At 40.7% G+C, this 22,327-nt stretch overlaps 1 protein-coding gene across 7 annotated transcripts in view; it reads left to right on the plus strand.

The window, feature by feature from the left end:
* Positions 1 to 18,903: 18,903 nt before the first annotated feature.
* ACBD5 (acyl-CoA binding domain containing 5) overlaps positions 18,904 to 22,327 on the plus strand; it is a 35,114-nt gene continuing 31,690 nt past the window's right edge. For 3 of the 7 annotated variants that reach the window (XM_024734158.1, XM_024734157.1, XM_024734159.1), the window contains exons 1-2: positions 19,977 to 20,113; positions 20,302 to 20,470. In XM_024734158.1, the coding sequence (XP_024589926.1) occupies positions 20,099 to 20,113; positions 20,302 to 20,470 (184 nt within the window). In that variant the 5' untranslated portion in view covers positions 19,977 to 20,098. Of the gene's footprint in view, positions 18,984 to 19,916; positions 20,114 to 20,301; positions 20,471 to 22,327 lie in introns of those variants that run through there. The other 4 variants (XM_024734162.1, XM_024734163.1, XM_024734160.1 and 1 more) reach the window with 3 other exon arrangements.

The following is a 22,327-nucleotide window of genomic DNA, read 5'->3' on the forward strand; positions in this document are numbered from 1 at the left end:
TTTAATTTTTATTTATTTATTTTTGGCTGCACTGGGTCTTCGTTGCTGCGCACGGGCTTTCTCTAGTTGCAGTGAGCAGGGTCCACTCTTCGTTGTGGAACGTGGTCTTCTCATCATGGTGGCTTCTCTTGTTGCGGAGCAAGGGCTCTACGCACGCGGGCTCAGTAGTTGTGGCTCACGGACTTAGTTGCTCCGCGGCTTTTGGGATCTTCCCGGACCAGGGTTTTAACCCCTGTCCCCTGCATTGGGAGGCGGATTCTAAACCACTGCGCCACCAGGGAAGCCCATCATATGGTATTTTAAGAGAAAAAAAATCCAGTTATACATTGCTTAGACGAGACACTTACAAAAGCCATACTGAAATAAAGGGATAGAAAAATATTTATTGAGCAAAAACTGTTACAGAAATATGTCAAATTAATTACAATCAAGGCCAAAAAACATTACAAAGGATACAAGAGGGCATTAGATGATAATAATAAAAGGAACAAAAGCATCAAGAAGACAAGTAATTATAACTTTGTAGCAGCCAACATCACAGCCTTTCAATATATAAACCAAAATCTTTTTTTTTTTTTTTTGGCCCCGGGGCATGCCAAATCATAGTTCCCCGGACAACCAGGGATCAAACCCATGCCCCCTGCAGTGGAAGCCCAGAGTCCTAATCACTGGACCGCCAGGGAAGTCCCTAAACCCAAATCTTTACAAGGAAAAACTGACGTATTGACAACCATAAATGGAAGACTTCTTTTAATTTTTACATTTTTTTTCATAAATGGAAGATTTTAACACATTCTTATCAGAGACCAAGGAAGCAAGCAAAAAGTTTATATAAAATATTTTAACAATAAAATTAACAAAAAAGCACAGATGATCAATATTAGCTATGAAAAAGAGGACATAACACAAACTGCAATGACAAAAAGTAAGAAATTTGCATACTTTCCAGAGTGACTAAGTTGAATAATAAATATCAGTTCTATCTGTATCTCCTTCACTTTAATTGGTTGGGGGGAAGGGGGTGGAGACAATTTGTGTGAACCAGTCAATGTTCTTTATTTGTGCAGGGATGCCGGTTTCAAACTATTTCCTAAAAGATATTTTAATTTGAGATTCAAAATCCTGTGCCTCACTGAAATAAGTCACAGACCTAAATGAAAGAGCTAAAACTGTAAAATTTCTACAATAAAAATTTCTACAATAAAATTTCTACAATAAAAAATTTCTTAGTTTTAGTTTCTAAAACTAAGACAAAATCTTAGTGTACTTGGGTTAAGCAAAAACTAAAAAGGATGTAAAAACATGAAATATGAAATTTAAAAATGATAAAATGGATTTCATGAAAATTAAAAACATTTGCTCCTAAAATGACATCTTTAACAAAATGAAGTATAGCGTGGTGACTATAGTTAATAATATCATACTGCATATTTGAAAGAGAGTAGCACTTAAAGGTCCTCATTACACACACTAAAGTTTTGTAACTATGCATGGTGACAGATGTTAACTAGACTTATTGTGGTGATCATTTTGAAATATATATATATCAAACCATTATGTAGTACACCTGAAACTAATATAATGTTATATGTCAGTTATAACTCAATAATAATAAAATAAATAAAACAAAATGAAAAGACAAACCACAGACTGGAAGAAAATATTTGCAAAACAAATATTTAATAAAGGAGTTGTATCCATAATATATAAAGAACTCTTACAACTCAATAATAGGATAACAAACCAATTTTTTTACAGGCCAAAAGATTTGAAGAGACACTTCACCAAAGAAGACATACAATGGCAAAAACAAACTCCCCAGACACACAAAAAATAAACCACAAAAAGATGCACAATGCCATTAGTTATTAAGTAAATGAAAACTTAAACCACAATAAGATACCACTATATAACCGATAGGATGACTAAAATTTGGATGTGGACCAAATGTGGCTCTCATACATCACTGGTGAAAATGCAAAATGATAAGACCACTTTGGAAAACAATTATGTAGTTTCTCATAAATGTAAAACACACTTATGATCCTGCAATTCCACTCCCAGGTAATGAAAACATGTCCACAGGAAGACTTACAAGCAAATGTTCAAAACAGCCAAAGCCTGAAAAGAACTATATGTCCATATAGATAAACTGATTGTAATATATCTACATAATGGAGTACTAGTGAGCACTAAAAAGGAACAAACTGATACACACAACAGCATGGATGAATCACAAAAGCATTATGCTCAGTGAAAGAATGTACACAAAAGGCTACATACTGTATGATTCCATTTATATGAAATTTTAGAAAAGGCAAAAAAAAAACTACAGTGATAGAAATCATATCAGACTTTGCCAGAGGCCGGAAGAGGGATGGGGAGTGACTCCAAAGAGACATAAGTAAACTTTTAAGGGTGATGGAAATGTTCTACATCATAATTGTAGTGGGGGTTACATGAAAATATACATTTGTCAAACCTCATGGAATTGCACATTTAAAATCTGTGAGTTTTATTGTAACTAAACTACATCTAACTGAAAACGACCCCAGAAAGTACAGGCAGGAGAAAAATCCCTTGCTTCGAATATTAGAGAACAGGAAAAAGTTACATATTTTTGTTGCCTTTGATATATGATGAAAAGTCATACAATCCAAAAAGACAGCTTGCCTTTCCCAGTAGTAAGGGTGACTAAATGCTCAAGAGTTAACATTAAGTATTATAGGTACACATTGTGACACTAAATTATGAGCATGATACTAACTTTTGAGAGTCCAACTTCTCTCCCATCATGTGCACTTTTATAGTATTTAATGCTTCAGTATTTTCTTTTGTTTTTGTTTTTTTGCGGTACGTGGGCCTCTCACTGTTGTGGCCTCTCCCGTCGCGGAGCACAGGCGCCGGACACTCAGGCTCAGCGGCCATGGCTCACGGGCACAGCCGCTCCGCAGCACGCGGGATCCTCCCGGACCGGGGCACGAACCCGCGTCCCCTGCATCAGCAGGCGGACTCTCAACCACTGCACCACCAGGGAAGCCCTTTAGTATTTTTTTAATGTTAATATTTTACTTTATTTATTTAGGCTGCGCCGCGCAGCATGCAGGATCTTAGTTTCCCAACAAGGAATCAAACTTGGGCCCTTAGCAATGAAAGCACGGAGTCCTAACCACTGGATCACCAGGGAACTCTCTGATTTAGTATTTTTCTGTGGGGTTATTTTTTTTTCAAATAAATCTCAACAGAATAAAGAATAACAGTATTAAATTTGATGGATTCCTTGGGCTCCAGTTGAAAATCAGACATTGTACGTTTCATTTCATGGATGTCTAGTCAAGCTAATCATTTTGGTCATGAAAAACAGTTTGTAACTGCAAATTCTGCACATATGCTTGGAGAGAAATTGAAATTTCATGTATTCCACTTTGAAATAGCAGATTGCTGATGATCATAAAGACCTTAGTTCAGAGGGATGAAGAGACATGCCAGGCAACATCATGATTTGGACTATCTTGTTATCTGACACACAAGGGGAGACACTGCATATACTTAGAGAACCTCAGACTCCTGGGAAGCTAATTCACAATATTGCATCCCAGGATACTAAACTGGAAGTTAGTGGTCAGCAAACCAGAATGTAGAGGAGCAATGTGGTACAGTGGACAGAAACCAGGAGTCAGGCAACCAGGGCTCTTCTCCCCCATCCCCAGGGTCCCCATCCACTACACTATGTGACATGATCACATTCTAAATAAAAAAGGAGAGGGGAGTGTATTAGTCTACTCAGGCCACCATAACAAAATAACCACAGATTATGTAGCTTAAACAACAGAAATTTATTGCCTCGCAGTTCTGGAGGCTGCAAGTCCAAGATCAAGGAGTCAGTAGGTTTCTCCTGAGGCCTTTCTCCTTGACTCGAAGATGGCCATCTTCTCAATTTGTTCGCACGCGGCCTTTTCCCTGGTGTCTCTCCGTGTATCCTAACCCTCATCTTTTGATAAGGACACCACTCATATTGGATTAGGGTAGGACCCTGTGACCTCATTTAGCCTTAACTACCACTTTAAAGGCCCTACCTCCAAATACATTCACAGTCTAAGGTACTTGAAGTTAGGACTTCAACCTATGAATTTTGGGGGGACATAATTTAGTCCATTGTAAGGAATTAACTGACATCCTAAGATTCTACAACCCTCAATTATTACCTTGCCTTGTTTCTTTTCAAATTAACAGTACCACCCAGGAATCCCCAGAAAAGGAAGGAGGGTTAATAGGGCACTCTGTTTGAACAGTTTAGCAAGACAAGAAGATTTCAGGGGATGAAATGAACTGTAAACACTCCAAATTTTATTATAGTTGATAATAAAATTTGATGGTGGGTGTCTTTTTATGCAGAGTCATGACATTTGTAGGAGGTCAAGCCCATCTGCCAGTTTTCAGGCAGGCCTGGTTCTTTTAACACAGAAAGATCTTTCTTGGACACATTAAGCCAAGCCAGTGTTATCTTAGTGTGGAGCAAGCTGTTATCATGAAATAATTAAAAATTAGCAATGGCTAAAAATGAAAGGCGACTGGGGTGCTTGGGGAAAAAATATACCCTTTAAATGAAATCTCATGTTGTGTTTTCTTCTTTACCAGAAGCTGCAATATTTCCAGCATGATTTGAATGAATTAATCGCTTGTTAATTTTGGAAGCTGCTGAACCAACACAACCTCCTCCACTTCCCTCTCTCAGCTTCAGGAGGATGCTGCACATGTCTGCGACTATCAGAGCAGCTGACCTCGCCAGCAATAACAAGGGTCACTTTCTTTGAACCTAGTGGCGAACTGGGTACTAGCAACGGCCCTTCCCTGAACTTTGTCCCTCCAACGCTTCCAGTGATTTTACCAATCCCTTATTGTTGGAAATATCTAGAGTAATGTCTCTTTCCCTGACTAATACAACTGAACAAAATGACATTTAAAAAGTCTAAAGACAGGGGGCTTCCCTGGTGGCGCAGTGGTTGAGAGTCTGCCGGCCGATGCAGGGGACACGGGTTCGTGCCCCGGTCTGGGAAGATCCCTCATGCCGCGGAGCGACTGGGCCCGTGAGCCATGGCCGCTGAGCCTGCGCGTCCGGAGCCTGTGCTCCGCAACAGGAGAGGCCACAACAGTGAGAGGCCCGCGTACCGCAAAAAAAAAAAAAAAAAAAAAAAAAAGTCTAAAGACAGGGACTTCCCTGGCGGTCCAGTGGTTAAGAATCCGCCTTCCAATGCAGGGGACGCAAGTTCGATCCCTGGTCAGGGAACTAAGATCCCACATGCCAAGGGGCAACTAAGGCCGTGTGCCACAACTACTGAGCCTGCACGCTCTGGAGCCACAACCAGAAAGAAGCCCACTCGCTGCAACGAAAGATCCTGCGTGCTGAAATAAATAAACAAATAAATAAATAAATAAGTCTAAAGGCAAATGACAATTCATGTAAAGTTAGTATTTCTTTAGTTGGAAGTTACAGAAAACAACTCAAGATACCGTAAGAAAAAGGGAAAAGGGAAGGAAAAAAGAAAAAGAAAAAAAGGATTACATTACAAAAATTCAGGCTTACTCATAGAACTCAAAAACAGAAATGCAGTCAGTCCTAAATAAGTACTAGTACTAATCATGGAGATTCCTCAGTAAATTAAAAATAGAATTATCATACGATCCAGAAATCCCACTTGTAGGCATACACCCAAAAGAATTGAAGGCAAATAGCTCAAAGATATTTGTATACCCGTGTTCATAGAAGCATTATTCAAAATAGCTAAAATGTGGAAGGAAGTGTCCAACAATGAATTAAAGGATAAGCAAAATGTGGTATATACTTACAATGGTATATTTTCGGCCTTAAAAAGGAAGGAAATTCTCTGATATGTTACAATATAGATGAACTTTTTTTTTGGCCGCGCAGCATGTGGGATCTTAGTTCCCCGACCAGGGATCGAACCTGTGTCCCCCTACAGTGGAAGTGTGGAGTCTTAACCACGGGACTGCCAGGGAAGTCTAACATGAATGAACCTTGAGGACATTTTGCTAAGTGAAATAAGCCAGTCACAAAAAGACAAACACTATGTGATTCCCCTTATATGAGGTGCTTAGAGCAGTTAAAATGATACCAACAGAAAATAGAAGGGTGGCTGCCAGGGACTGGGGAGAGGAAAGAATGGGGAGTTATTGTTTACTGGGTAGAGAGTTTCAGTTTTACAAAATGAAAAGAGTTGTAGGGGTAGATGATGATCTTGGCTTCACGACAGTGTTAATGCGTTTACTGCCACCGAACTGTGCACTAGAAAATGATTCAGATGGAAATCTTTGTTATGTTTATTTTACCACAATAAAAAAGAAAGAAAGGAAGATCCCACATCAGTAACCTAACTTGTCATGTTAAGACACTGGAAAAGGATGAGTAAACTAAATCATACTAAGTAAAGAAGAAGGAAGAAAATAACAAATATTAGAGAGAAAAAAGCTTCAGTCATTTATGCTCAGTCAGCAAGTCCGTCCCTTTAGTTGCATCCTTGCCTGCCATGAATATTTTTGGTGTTTATACTTTTGGCCAGTATACTGAATGGAGAATGGCATTTCATTATTTTAATCTGTATGCTTGAGTATCTCTTCGTATGTTTATTCTTTATTGATTAGTCAGATTTCCACTTTTAAAAACTGCCCATTCAAGTCCACTGCACTTTTTTGTATTGTTCACTTTCTCTTATTGATTTGTAGATTCTCCTCATATGTTAAGGATATTAAATGGGTTACTACACCTTGTATGACTTTACAATTACTTTAGTCTTTGCTTATGGTATTTTGCCATTCAAGAGCAAAACATAAAAACAAAGAGAAAAAAATGTGTTCAACAAATATAAGCATTTCTGATCAAAATTGTTTGCCCTCACAAATCTGTTCTTCCCTTCCTACTGTTCACTAGGTCATCCAAGTAAACTACATTTCTCAGCTTTCCTAAGAGGCTAGATGTGGCTGCAGGACGAAGCTCGTACCAACGGGATTGAGGGGAAGGGATATATAAAATTTCTGACTCACTTGTTCCAATGACTTATCTCTGGACTCACCTCCTGGCTTTCCCTAGCACCAGCTGTCAATGGTGGAATCCAAGCCTTTTTAGACTGAGTGCAGTTAAACTCCTTTATGGACAGTTGTGTTCTTATAAGCTGAGATTAAATAAACTGTCCACCAAAGACTTTCTACTACCAAAACAATTTAAAGAGTCCAGTACAGCTGATGTGAATTCAAGAATAAGACTCAAGGACCTCTCCGGTGGTCCAGTGGTTAAGAATCCACCTGCCAATGCAGGGGACATGGGTTCGAGCCCTGGTCCGGGAAGATCCCACATGCCGTGGGTCAACTAAGCCTGTGTGCTACAACTACCGAGCCTACTCTCTAGAGCCCGCATGCCGCAACTACTGAGCCCACATGCTGCAACTACTGAAGCCTGTGCGCCTAGAGCCCGTGCTCCGCTACCAGAGAAGCCCACACACCGCAACGAAGATTAGCCCCCACTCACCACAACTAAAGAAAGCCGGCACACAGCAACGAAGACCCAACACAGCCAAAAATAAATAAATATTCAATTTTTTAAAAAAAGAATAAGACTCAATCTCTGTTAGTGTGTTTAATTTGTTATCTTGACAGATATGAATCCCATAAAATAATAAAGGCATAAATTTACTATATTTTGCCTCTAGATTGTATGCTGTTTTATTTTGGCAAATTGCAAGTGTGGATATCTTAGGCCAATACTCTACACATGATGCAGAAAAAAAAAAAAAGAATTTTAGACTCAACTATTCCACTACTGGCCAGTATTACACTCTTTTTCATTTTCACAGAGAATCAATAAGAAATACTTCAAAAATGTTTGCAAGAATTCAATTATAATCCTATAATTTTAAAGAACACCAGTGTTTTTCATTAGAAAATTAGTTAATATCTCTAACTATGATCATAACATCAATGAAATGGATCATGACCAGGATTTTTAAAAATAAAAAGGAGGAGACAATTTAAGAGTATATAACACAAGTATTATTTAATGAAAATTTTGTTTTAAATAATATACATATAAGAGTATTCCGTGGTGATGGAAAACACATTTCTTATTTGGAAACCTAGTCTGAAAAGTTTGTAAAATTCTTGGACCACCAGATCAAGTCGATGGAGATGTCCATATAAGAGCAACACTTTGATATCAACCCAAGGAGCAGGGTAAATAGGAATGTAGTCCTAATAGTCCTATAAGTGCTTTGAGCAAACAGTATCTTTTTTTTTTCAGATTTTATTTATTTAGTTTAATTTGTAAGACATTCACATGGTTTAATATTCAAAAAGCTCAAAAAAGTATGCATTGAGAATCACACCTGATTCCTAGTAACCAACCCCAGAGGCAACAAACATTATTAATTTCTTATAGGCCTTGTAGCTCTTCTATGCCCATAAAAACAAAATTTTTACCTAAATCGTACATAGTGTTCTTCCTTCTTTCTTTTTTGTTTATTTAACCATATCTCGGAGATCATTCCATATCATACGTTAAAACTGCCCTGTTATTCTTTATGGTATTTTACCGATTGGATGGGTCATAATTACTCACTCAGTTCCATGTGGAAGGACATTTAAATTTTTTTCAAACTTTATCACCACAATACTGCAGTGAAGAGTTTTTATTTTACATAAGAAAATATAGCCCTATGTGTTATCAAAACATATTTAAGGGAGTTCCCTGGCAGTCCAATCGTTAGGACTCGGCACTTTCACTTCTGTGGCCTGGGTTCAATCCCTGGTCGGAGGAACTAAGATCCCACAAGCTGCTCAGCACATCCAAAAACAAAATAAATCAAAACATATTGAAATGTTACTATAACTTAAATGGTTTTGTAATGGCACATGAATAGATAAAGAGACAAAAGAAAAAGAATAGAAAGTCCAGAAAGAAGCCCCCAAATATAATAGGAACTAGTTTGTTCATTCGTTTGCTTGTTTAAGGCAAATCCATTTACCCATCTGAAACACACTGGCCTATTCTGAAGGAGAACAGTCCAACCTTGTAGTTCTGATTAATCCTGGATGAAAACAGTTTACTGGATTTGGCTTTGCTGAAATAAACACAAAGGCCTGAATTATAAAAAAAAAAAAAAAAAAAGATTTGCATTGCAAAATTAAGTTCTGTGAAGTAGGATTTCTCCATTTTCCCACCGTTTTCACATTTTCCAAGGGCATATAATTTATAAAGTTGAGTTTTTATTGTGACAAAATATATTTAACATAAAATTTACTGCTTTAAGTGTACAGTTCAGTAATGTTGAATATATCCACAATGTTGTACAACCATCACCGTTGTCCATCTCCAGAACTTTTTCATCTTCCCAAAGTGAAATTTTATACCCATTAAATAATAACTGTCCATTCACCCCTCCACCCAGCCCCTGGCAACCAGCAGTCTACTTTCTGTCTATATGAATTTGACTACTCTAGGTACCTCGTGGAAGTACAATATTTGTCCTTCTGCGACTGGCTTATTTGGCTTAGCATAATGTCTTCAAGGTCTATCCATGTAGCATGCGTCAGAATTTCCTTCATTTTTTTAAGGCTGAATCATATTCCATCATATGTATGTTCCACATCTTGTTTATCTACTCATCTGTTCATGGACAATACGGTCCACCGTTTGGGTATTGTTACTAGTGCTGCTATGAACATGACTGTACAAACATATGTCTGAGTTTCTGCTTTCAAATACATGTCCAGAAGGGAAATTGCTGGGTCGTGTGATAATTCTAATTTTTTTTTTTTTTTTTTTTTTTTGGGCACCGTGTGCGGCTTGTGGGATCTTAGTTCCCTGACCAGGGACTGATTTTTGGCCACGCTGCAGGGCTTGCGGGATCTTAGTTCCCTGACCAGGGACTGAACCCGGGTCCTTGGCAGTGAAAGTGCAGCATCCTAACCACTGGACCGCCAGGGAATTCCCTGATAATTCTATATCTAATTTTGTGAGGAACTGCCATACTGTTTTCCAGAGCAGGTGCATTATCTTACATTTCCACCAGCAATACACAATGGTTCCAATTTCTCCACATCCTCACCAATACTGCTACCTTCTGATTTTTTGATAATAGCTATCCTAATGTGATGTGATGCGGTATCTCACTGTGGTTTTGATTTGCATTCCCCAATTGATTAGTGGTGCTGAGCATCATTTCATCTGTTCATTGGCCACCTGCATATCTTCTTTGGAGAAATGTCTGTTCAAGTCCTTTGTACGTTTTTAAATCTGTTTTTTGTTGTTGCTGCTGGGTTGTGGGAACTAGTATTTTTAAAGGGGGCATTTCAAATCGGGGGGAAGAGGTGAATTATTCAATAAGCAATGTGGGGCAACTGGGTAGATTTCTACAAAATAAAATTTGTTACACTTCTCATATTTGCTTTTTTCAGGGAAATAAAATATTCAGATAAAAATGTAGACCCTCTGTGTGCCATAACCAGTCCCTCCACCCACCAAGGCAATCACTAGCATGAATTTAGTGTTTATCTTTCTATTGAAAGATATTTTACACATTACGTTTGTATAAATAATTTATAATTCTGTTTCTTTGTGTTTTATATATTCTACAAATTTTTTTCCACTTAACATTATATTCTTGTGATTCACAGTCGAATGGTCCATTCCTTTCTCATCACTGTATAGTATCTCATTGTTTAATGCTCCACACTTTATTATGCATTCTCCATTTGAAGGTATTTTGGTTGTTTCAAGCAGTTTACTATTACAAACAGCTTTCTGATGTTTATATTTTTATATTTAGGAAATTTGGAAGGACAAATAGACCAAACAAGGCTGGTGCTGGTATTCATGATGTCATCAAGGACTCGGGCTCCTCTTCTCCTTGATACATGACTCTTGTTATATATAGGGTAAGACAGCTGCTATACCTCTATCCATTTCAACAACTTTTCATTAAGAAGAAGGATGAGGGTAAAAGGCTAAGAGGCAAGCCAACTAAATCTTTACCGGTAAAAAATCCTTCACAGAAGCACTATCCAGCAACTGCCATTATACTCACAGACCAGAACTGTGACACACGGCTACCTTTAGCTGTAGGAGAGTCTAGGAAATTGAGTTCTTAGCTTTTTATAACCTTTATAGAGACAAGAGAGAAGGGAATTGGATATAGAGACTATCACTCAACATATGTGTTGAGGAACTTCCTTGGTGACGCAGTGGTTAAGAACCCACCTGCCAATGCAGCGGACATGGGTTCGATCCCTGGTCCGGGAAGATCCCACATACGGCAGAGCAACTAAGCCTGCGAGCCACAACTACTGAGCCTGTGTGCCACAACTACTGAAGCCCGAGAGCCTAGAGCCTGTGCTCTGCAAAAAGAGAAGCCACCGCAATGAGAAGCCTGCGCACAGCACGAAGACCCAATGCAGCCAATAATAAATAATTAAAATAAATAAATAAATTTATATTAAAAAAGTATGTTGAAAGATTTTTTCCAAATCGGTAGCATGCTTTTAGTTTTATATATCTTCTTTCACACCAAAGTTTTCAATTTGGATGTAGTAAAACATATTGTAGACTGAATGTTTATTCTGCCCCGAATAATTCATATTCTGAAACTCTAATCCCCAGTGTGATGGTTTTTGGAGGTGGGGACTTCAGGATGTAATTAGGTTTTGATTAGTTCATGAACTTGGGGACTCTCATGATGGGATTAGTGCCCTTATGAGAAGATGAAGAGAAAGAGACCTCTCTCTCAATGAGCATTCATCACACTGAGGAAAGAACAGCAAAAAGGCAGCCATCTGCAAGCCAGGGAAGGGGCTCTCACCAAGAACCCCAGGCAGCTAGTACCCTGATCTTGGATTTCTCAGCCTTCAGAATTGTGAGAAATAAATATCTGATGTTTAAGCCACTCAGTCTGTGGTATTTAGTTAATGCAAGCCTAAGCTAAGACAAGTATCCATATTTTCTTTTCACAATTCTATTTTGGGGGGGCTTGTTATGTAAACCTTTCCTTAATACTTAATCATAAACAAGACCACTGTGCTGCATGACTTCGGGGGGCATCGACTAAAATCCATTAAAACACGAATGGTACCCTCTGGTGTTGTGCAATGCAGCAGCTGTTTTATTTTTCTTCTAAGAACTTTTTTTTTTTTTTTTTTGCGGTACGCGGGCCTCTCACTGTTGTGGCCTCTCCCGTTGCGGAGACGCGCAGGCTCAGCGGCCATGGCTCACGGGCCTAGCTGCTCCGCGCCATGTGGGATCTTCCCGGACCGGGGCACGAACCCGTGTCCCCTGCATCGGCAGGCGGACTCTCAACCACTGCGCCACCAGGGAAGCCCTAAGAACTTTTTTCTTTTTTAATTAATTTTATTTTTGGCTGTGTTGATAAATTTTGATAATTTTGCCCATTGATAAATTTCATTATTTTCCATAAAGGTATTACACATTTTTTATTTGTTCCTGGTACTTTGGAATGTATTGCTGTTGTCAATATTTTTCTATTACACTTTCTAATTGATTAGTGTTGGTTTAAGGGATCATTATTGATTGACCTTATGTTCAGCTGAACACTTTCTTCACTGTAATAACTGTTGCTTCCCCTAATTTTTCTTTTTTTTTTTTGGCTGTGCCTCACGGCTTGTGGGATCTTAGTTCCCTGACCAGGGACTGAACCTGAGCCTCAGCACTGAGAGTGCCAAGTCCTAACCACTAGACTACCAGGGCATTCCCTCCCCTAAATTTTCTACGTGGACAAACATATCATCTGCAAATAATGAAAGATTCACTTTTTCTTTCCTGATTCTTATATCTCATTCATATTTTTTGTCTTGTTGCATTAGCTAAGAATGCCTTATCGTTTAAGAATTTGTAGTTTTGCTTTTTATATTTTTTATTTAAAATTTTTCAAAATTTATTTTATTTACTGATTTTTGGCTGTGTTGGGTCTTCGTTGCCATGCGCAGGCTTTCTCTAGTTGAGGTGAGCGGGGGTTACTAATTGTGGTGCGCGGGCTGCTCATTGCGGTGGCTTCTCTTGTTGCGGAGCACGGGCTCTAGGCACGCGGGCTTCAGCAGTTGTGGCTCGTGGGCTCTAGAATGCAAGCTCAGTAGCTGTAGCACACAGGCTCGAATCCATGTTCCCTGCATTGGCAGGCGGATTCTTAACCACTGGGCCACCCGGGAAGCCCCTAGTTTTACTTTTTATATTTAAGTCTTTAATCATTCTGGCCTTGACTTCTGCATTCCAATATTAGAAAACTATAGATTTTGTATATTTATCTCAAATTATTCATCTGCTTGAACTCAAATTCATTTTAATAGCATTTTAGCTTATTCAATATTATTTTTCTAGACAATTCTATTATCCAAAAATAAAAATTTTGTCTCTTCCTTTCTTATATTTATGCCTCATTTCTTTTTCCTCTTTGGCTGTCTTTCAGAAGTATGGCTGGAGTCTTTATCCATTCAGTCTGCCATAATAAAATACCATAGACTGGGTGGCTTAAGCAACAGAAATTTATTTCTTACAGTCTGGAGGCTGAGAAGCCCAAGGTCAAGATGCTGGCTTATAGATAGGTACTTTCTTTCTATGTCCTCACATAGTGGAGAGAAAAGAGTTCTGGTGTCTCCTCCTTTTCGTATAAGGGCACCACCCTATTGGATTTGGGTCCCACCCTTATGACCTCATTTAGCCTTTATCACAGGCCCTATCTCCAAATACAATCACATTGGGGGCTAGGGCTTCAACACATGAATTTTGCGGACACAAACATTCAGTCCATAACAGATGGTATTTCTGAATAACAGCCAAGGTTGGGTTTTTGTTTTGTCTTCTCATTTTCTCTTTTTATTTAGGTTAGATTTAAAAAATGTTTTTTATTTTGTGATGAGAACTCTTTTAAAAAAAATATTTATTTATTTATATTTATCTTGGCTGCACCGGGTCTTAGTTGCAGCATGTGGACTCTTAGTTGTGGCATGTATGTAAGATCTAGTTCCCCAGCCAGGGATTGAACTCCAGCCCCCTACATTGGGAGCATGCAGTCTTACCCACTGGACCACCACTGAAGTTCCTGTTAGATTTTTTTTTTTTTTTTTTTTTGTGGTATGCGGGCCTCTCACTGTTGTGGCCTCTCCCGTTGTGGAGCACAGGCTCCGGACGCGCAGGCTCAGTGGCCATGGCTCACAGGCCCAGCCGTTCCGTGGCATGTGGGATCTTCCCGGACTGGGGCACGAACCCATGTCCCCTGCATTGGCAGGCGGACTCTCAACCGCTGCGCTACCAGGGAAGCACCCCTGTTAGATTTTTTAATGTTTATCTTTCTATATATTTCTGGAATAAAATTTGGCCACGCCAAGTAATAATTATAATAACTGTGGTGAATTTGTATTGGGTCATCATTCTTAGAGAAGCTAGAACCGTATCTAACAGATGAATTTTTTTAAAAAATTTATTTATTTTTGGCTGCGTTGGGTCTTTGTTGCTGTGCATGGGCTTTCTCTAGTTGCAGCAAACGGGGGCTGCTCTTCGTTGTGGGCTTCTCGTTGGGGTGGCTTCTCTTGTTGTGGAGCACGGGCTCTAGGTGTGCCGGCTCAGTAGTTGTGGCACATGGGCTTAGTTGCTCTGTGGCATGTGGGATCTTCCCGGACCAGGGATCGAACCCATGTCCCCTGCATTGGCACGTGGATTCTTATCCACTGCACCACCAGGAAAGTCCCCTCCCAGATGAATTTATGTGAGGTTTGGCAGGCAGAAGTGAAGCAGCTCTGAAGGATACCAGGCGTGGAGTAGCAGCTTGACACACAGCTTCTCTGGGTCTTAAGTCAGGCATGAGTTCAGCTCCATGGAGACTGGTACCATTTTGTTCTGAAGGTTATATGCACATCACTGAATTTAGAAGCAGTGAGAGATAACACAGGATTCAATTTGTCCTCATTGGTTTCAGTTTGTGCTTAGGGGTCTCAGTTTGCTCTTCAGTCCTTCACACCAGTTCATGACTATAAGATATGCTGACCTATAGCCATTTTAGCCTCACCTCCAGAAACAGAGGCAAAGTGTTCCAAAGGCCTCTTTATCAGCTCCCACAGTTATGTAAACTCTAATCCCTGTAATTGCTCTCTTATACCGGGCTTCCCTGGTGGCACAGTGGTTAAGAGTCCGCCTGCTAATGCAGGGGACACGTGTTCGAGCCCCGGTCCAGGAAGATCCCACGTGCTACAGAGCAACTAAGCACATGAACCCCAACTACTGAGCTTGTGCTCTAGAGCTTGAGAGCCACAACTACTGAGCCCGTGTACCATGACTACTGAAGCCCATGCTCTGCAACAAGAGAGGCCACTGCAATGAGAGGCCTGTGCACTGCAACGAAAAGTAGACCCCCTCACCACAACTAGAGAAAGCCCGTGCGCAACAACGAAGACCCAACGCAGCCAAAAATAAATCCCCCCCACAAAAAATCTCTTATACCGTATCAATCATAGTAGTTCTGCTTTCCTAACCAAACTGTAGCTGATACAAAAATAGTCTTCATGGATCCATAACAAAGTACAAACTCCTTTGCATGGCATATATAACCTTCAAGTCGGCCTCAATCAGTGCTTTGACCTTTCATCCAGTGCTTTGACCCACCTTCCCTCAAAACTATGTTGCCATCACGTGAACAAACTTGCTGCTAACCACATATGGTGTACTGTTTTAGCTTTTTTTTCTTCCAGTTTTACTGAGATATAATTGACATAGAGCACTGTATAAGTTTAAGGTGTACAGCATACTGATTTGACTTAACATACATCTTGAAATGATTATCACAGGAAGTTTAATAAACAAAAAAGAAAAAGAAGTATTTTTTTACCTGTGATGAGAACTCTTAGGATTTACTCTAACAACTTTCATATATATCATACAGCAGTGTTAATTATATCAATCATGTTGTATATTACATCCTTAGTATTTATTTTATAACTGTAAGTTCGTATCTTTTGACCACCTTCATTCAATTCCTCCTCCCTCCACTTCCCACCTCTGGTAACTGCAAATCTGGTCTCTTTTTCTATGAGTTTGTTTTTCTTTTTAAGTATAATTGACCTACAACACTATGTTAGTTCCTGGTGCACAACATAGTGATAACGATATTTCTATACATTACAAAATGATCACTTGTTTTAGCTTTTCTACCTCTACCTAGAATGACTCTCCCCCCATTCCAGAAGAACCAGCTAAAAAGTTGCTTCCTCTGTGACATCCCCCTCATCTGTCACATAGATTTAATCTTTCTCTTGTTCCCATGGCACTTAAATTTTTTAAATGGAAGTTTTAATTGAAGGCTAACATATACAAAGAAAAATAAACAAATCTTAGTTATGCATTTCAGTAGTTACACAAAGTGAACATACCCCTGTACCCCTGTGAAAAGCAACTAACTCAAGAAATAGAACAATACTAGAACCTCAAACTTCCCTCTTCCCATTTGCAGACACTTTACCTCCAGCCTGAATTTGAACATACGTTGGTTTTGCCTGTTTGAAACTTATGTAGACAGAATCATACAATATGGTCTCTTTTGAACCTAGATTCTTTTCCCTTGCGCCTCTGAGATTCACAGAAGATGCTGAACAGAGGTAGTTCATTTGCTCTCATTGCTCTTCAGTAGTCCATATTTACCTATTCCACTGTTGATGGTCACTGAGTTGCTTCCAGGTTTGGGCTGATAGCAAACAGTGCTATTATGAACACTTTTGTAGGTGACTTTTTTTTTTCTTTTTTTGCGTTACGCAGGCCTCTCACTGTTGTGGCCTTTCCCGTTGCGGAACACCGGCTCCGGACCTGCAGGCTCAGCGGCCATGGCTCACAGGCCCAGCTGCTCCACGGCATGTGGGATCTTCCCAGACCGGGACACAAACCCGTGTCCCCTGCATCGGCAGGCGGACTCTCAACCACTGCGCCACCAGGGAAGCCCTGTAGGTGACTTTTGGTACACATAATATAGTGTTTTTTATATCTTTCAGTTTTAACACTTCTGCATTGCGGTGTAATTATTACATTACATACCTGTTTCCCACACTAGACTGAGTTCCCTGAAAGGTTTTGTTACTTCAGTGTCAATTACATTACATGAGACATAGCAGGACTTTTAAAATGTTTGTAAAGGAAGGAGCACCTAAAAGAATCCTTTTTATTTTAATATTTATTCCTTTATGTTTCTTAAAACCCTTAAACGTACTATTTTACCTTTCTTGTGGTCATGTGTAAGAAGCGGACCCATTCTTAATTAAAATATCTGTAGAGGGCTTCCCTGGTGGCGCAGTGGTTAAGAATCCGCCTGCCAATGCAGGGGACATGGGTTCGAGCCCTGGTCCGGGAAGATCCCACATGCCGCGGAGCAACTAAGCCCGTGCACCACAACTACTCAGCCTGTGCTCTAGAGCCCCCGAGCCACAACTACTGAAGCCCGTGTGCCACAACTACTGAAGCCCGCGTGCCTAGAGCCTGTTCTCTGCAACAAGAGAAGCCACCACAATGAGAAGCCTGCGCCCCGCAACAAAGAGTAGCCCCTGCTCACTTCAACTAGAGAAAGCCCGAGTGCACCAGCGAAGACCCAATGCAGCCAAAAATTAAATTAATGAATAAATAAATAAATTTATATAAAAATATCTATAGAAATACATGATCAAGAATGCTTTATTTACTGCAGTGATCATTTCATAATGTATGCAAATATCAAATCATTATGTTGTACACCTGAAACTAATATATTGTTATATGTCAATATATCTCAATTTAAAACAAATGCTTCATATTAGGCACTGTACTGAAAGTACTAAAAGGCATTAGTGTTCCATGAGATATATTTTAGGTAGAATTACAGGATTACATAATTGGAAGGCACCTTAGGAACTGATTCAATCCATCATATTCATCATTACATTTCAGTAGGAAGTACCACATCTAAACCAGCACAGCTATAAGAAGGAGCTACTTTTAAAATACCTTTACCTGAATAACCTCAATTTCTTTTCTCCTTATGCTATTCTCCTTGATTGGAAATTCATAGTACCAGCAAATGGAAATACAACAGAAGTCACTGGCAGAAAAATTCTTATTCATCATAACTTAAAGACCAATGTACTGTAAATTCGCTTATTACATAAGCTTAATGAACAGTTGCTAAAATGAAGTTCTAGATACGAAATGAATACCCAAGCCCTCTTATAAGTATGCACGACTGACTGGAACTGAAAAGATATATAATAAAAGAGCAAGGAAAGAGTAGAGGAAGCGGTAGATATTAAACACATAAAATCTCCCTAGTTGGACACTTAGTTTCTTACACTCTGCTGTCCTGGAAAAAATCCAAGATATAAAGCAAGATTTTTTTGCATTGACTGACTCCTGGCTCTGTCTACTTACTCCTGTACTTACTGCTACTTGACCCTGGGCAAATGAGTTAATATGGTTCAATTTCCTCATTGACAAACACCCTACAGCGTTTTTGGAATACACATTATGTGCTTGGCAAGTATCAGGCACTCAGTAAGCCGTAGTTTTTATTACCTGACGGTAATCTAACAGCACACGATCTCAAAGTTAGTAAGCATCAGAAGCAAGAAACAAGACCCCAGCTCTCTCTCCCACTCCAGTCCAGCCCCACCTGGATACCTCTGAAAGGACCACTGAGTAGCTATCCCTTTGGCTGGAAGCGGATGTGGTGTTTTGAAGTAGCACAAAGTGCGACGCAGCAGGAAGGCGGGACTTCCGTCGCAACGGCTCCAGCATCTGCGGGACAGAGAAAACGAACCGGAACAGGTGGGAGGAACGCCCGCCGCCAGAGGGAGGTGTCCGGAAGCGCCCGGAGCAGGGACTACATTTCCCACAAGCCCGCGGGGCAGGGCGAGGGGCGGGCGTCGGGAACCTTACCGGACAGGCCTTGCCCGGCAATACTAAGGTAAATGCCGGCACTGCGGCTCCAAGGGAAGAGTAACTTAGAGTCTGCGCCTAGATTTGGACTAGTCACCCTCCTAACCCCTCCCGAACTGACAAAGGGACCTGGCGACTTTGGGATTTCCGGGCAGCAGGACTCCACCCCCAGAACCTATAGCAGTACCCCCGCCTTGGGCCTGGGGGCGCTTCCTAGATGCCTGAGGACGCGGGGCGATGTGCTAGAAAGGTGAAGGCCCAGGGTACCTCTTTCTAGGGTTGATGATCCGTACTGGTCCCTCGTTCGCCCCTCCCCCACGCCCTGGCGCCCATTAGCTCGGGCTGGAGCTGTACGGAGCCCGGATCTCTGGGGATCGAAGTCGGGGTTGGTGCAAGGGAAGGTGCTCTCCCTCCCCCCGCCCAGTCTAAGCAGCGGGCAACCTCCCCTCTCCTTTGGTTGTTGCTCGGACGTCCTTGTCTCGGGGCGGCTAAAGCTGTCAAAGACCTGCGAGCCAAGCACTGCTAAGCACCTCCATCCAGCATCCCTAATCCTTTCATCTACCCTTTCGGGTGTTAGGAAGATTGCCGCTGGAGAGGCTAAGTAACTTGCCCTAGGTCGCAGAACTTAAATGGCAGAATTTAAGGTTCGCACCAGGTCTCTCTGGATCTAAAGCTCTTTGCTTAAGTCCCATCACCTTTCTCAAACCTTAACCTAAGAGAGGAAAGGCGCTGGGGACCACAGTCATTTTTTTGCCCAGCGGTGCCTACACGCGCTGCAACCCCGCCTCTGCTGCCCTGGCGCCGACACATCGGTCGGGCCTGTTCAAACAACGAGCCCGGGGCCCTCCGCCGATCCATCTCGCTGCTCTTCTTTTCCGCTTTCTCCGGCCCTTTTCCAGGGACAGACAGACGGCGCGCGTCATCGCCAAGGCTGCTGGGCGGGTGGGTGGAGTTTGCTGCGCGGCGACGGTGGCGGTAGAGAGTGGGTCCCCCCAAGACTCTGGGGCGGGGCTGCGGGGAGGGCGCGGACGGACAGACGGACCTCGCCGGGATGGGGGGTGTGGCCGCTCCGCCAGGGTCCTGCGGGTGGGTCAGCGGCACAGCGACCACCAGTGCCCGGGGCCCCTCCGCCTTCTGCTAGAGATGCTCTTCCTCTCGGTGAGTTGTTTTTCTGTCTGGGCGGCCCGGCCTCCCCAGCCTAGGTCACGCCCCGGGGAGGAGGAAGGAGCCGGGCCATCTCAGACTGTGTGGCCTGGATAGGGCAGGGCCACGGGGAACTGACCAGCTGCGCTCCGGGTCCTCCTCCCTTTGGGCATGTTGATCCGCGGCTGCGCTCCATGTTCCAGTTTCATGCAGGCTCCTGGGAAAGGTGGTGCTGCTGCTGCTGCCTGATTCCAGCCGACAGACCTTGGGACCGGGGCCGGCGCTGGAGGCTGGAGATGGCGGACACGAGATCCGTGCATGAAACCCGGTTTGAGGCGGCGGTGAAGGTGATCCAGAGTTTGCCGAAAAATGGTACGTGCATGCCCGGCTGGACAAGCCTTCTGCAGAGGCTTGAGGCCCCAGTTTCTGAATCTCACCTCCTTTAGCCTTCTTTCTGCTTCTAGTCTTGCTTATTTAACCTACTTCTTTTTTTGCGTTGAAAAGGCATGTAATTGAAGGGGAGGTGTCGGATGGGAATTAATTGCCTGCTGATCTTTCAAGCCTGAGACAAATATATTATCCAGATTTCAAGCAGTTTATATTGTTGTCGAAAGAAAAGTCCCTTAATGACTGCGGATTTGGGTATGTTTTTTAAAAATCTGGGATGGGGATGCCTAGGGCCGCATACTCATAAAGTCTACTTTTTGAAAACTTTTGATATGAAGGGAAAGAAAGGAAAGAACAACTATATTCATTTGTAAAAACGATTTCTCTTATTTTAAAAGTACATATATATTTACTACTTAAAAAAAAAAAAACCTGTTCTATGGTCCTAGTGTTTTCTTTTTCATACTCGTATGGGACCTTTGCACCTTGGATGAAAAGTCATTGGAGCTGTTCTTTCATATTTCGCCTGTCGTTTCTCTGGCTTCTGTCAAGATTTTTCTCTTTATCGTTGGTTTTGAGCAGTTTGATTATGATCTGTCTTGGTATGGTTTTCTTCATATTAATGCTGTTTGGGGTTTTGCAGAGCTTTTTGAATTTGTAATTTTATGTCTTTGACAAATGTTGGGAAGTTTAAGGCTGTTATTCAAATATTTGTTCGGTGGAGAGGCGTGGAAAGGGGGAATTTGACTTTTCATTTCATATCTTTCTGCAATAAACGTGTATTTTTCCACAATAAATGTGTATTTTTTTAATGATACTTTTAACTACTATCATTGTGCCAGAGTGTAAAACTAACTGAATATAACACTAATATACTACTATAGTATTTAATGTCATGTTCCCTATTTTCATTAATTATCATTTGGCTAAGTAATGAATGTTCAATACTATTAACAAACATTCATTAAGTGCAGATACAAAAGGTTTTGAAAACAAATATACACAAAGTAGCTTTCCTTTTGTAATCTCAAACACCAAATTGGAGGAGGACATATGAGGGATTGAAAGAAGAGTGAATGAACAAAATGTAGAGAAATAACATAGGAACTTATTTAGGTATTGATTTTTTAAATGTCTGATGAAGAGAATTTACAGGAAGGCATGATTCTAAGAGTTTTGTTTAAATGGTACCTTCATCCTTACTTCTAAACCACACGTTTTTATATGTTTTGAAAATTGATAGAGCTAGACTTGATGATAGTTTGCTATCTTTGCTGATACCATATATCACTCATTAGGAAACCCATATAAGTGTAAATACAGTTTGTGTTTATATAACATTTAAAAAGGTATTGCCAAGTTAAGAACCTCTGCCAAAGGGCAGCTGGGTGGGGCAATGTTCAGTACTGTACTATTATCTCCTGAAACTAAACTGATAATAATTGAAGCAGAAGTATTGTTATAATGAATCATTAAATAGTTTTATAGTAAAACTTTTAAGTTTTGTCATCTGTCCTGGATTATTTTGCAGATATTCTTATAGTTTTTATGTTGCTTGTTGCTTAATCTTTATCTATGGCATAAAGTTATAATGAATCCTATAGCACCTATGTTTGGTATGCCCTTGACCTTTAGAAATTTATTTTCCTATATTATGTTTTAAACACATACATATCAAATGTATTGGGTTGGCCAAAAAGTTTGTTCAGGTTTTTCGGTAAGATGTTGTGTGTGAGCACCTTGAGGATAGAGGCTATACTTTATCTAGTGTCTTATACACAGAATATATTCAATATATGTTATTAGTTTTTGCTCTAACCTAATGTATATGTTACTCACCTT

The sequence above is a fragment of the Neophocaena asiaeorientalis genome, unplaced genomic scaffold (genome assembly GCF_003031525.2).
Source record: "Neophocaena asiaeorientalis asiaeorientalis breed wild unplaced genomic scaffold, Neophocaena_asiaeorientalis_V1.1 scaffold120, whole genome shotgun sequence".
Taxonomy (NCBI): Eukaryota; Metazoa; Chordata; class Mammalia; order Artiodactyla; family Phocoenidae; genus Neophocaena; species Neophocaena asiaeorientalis.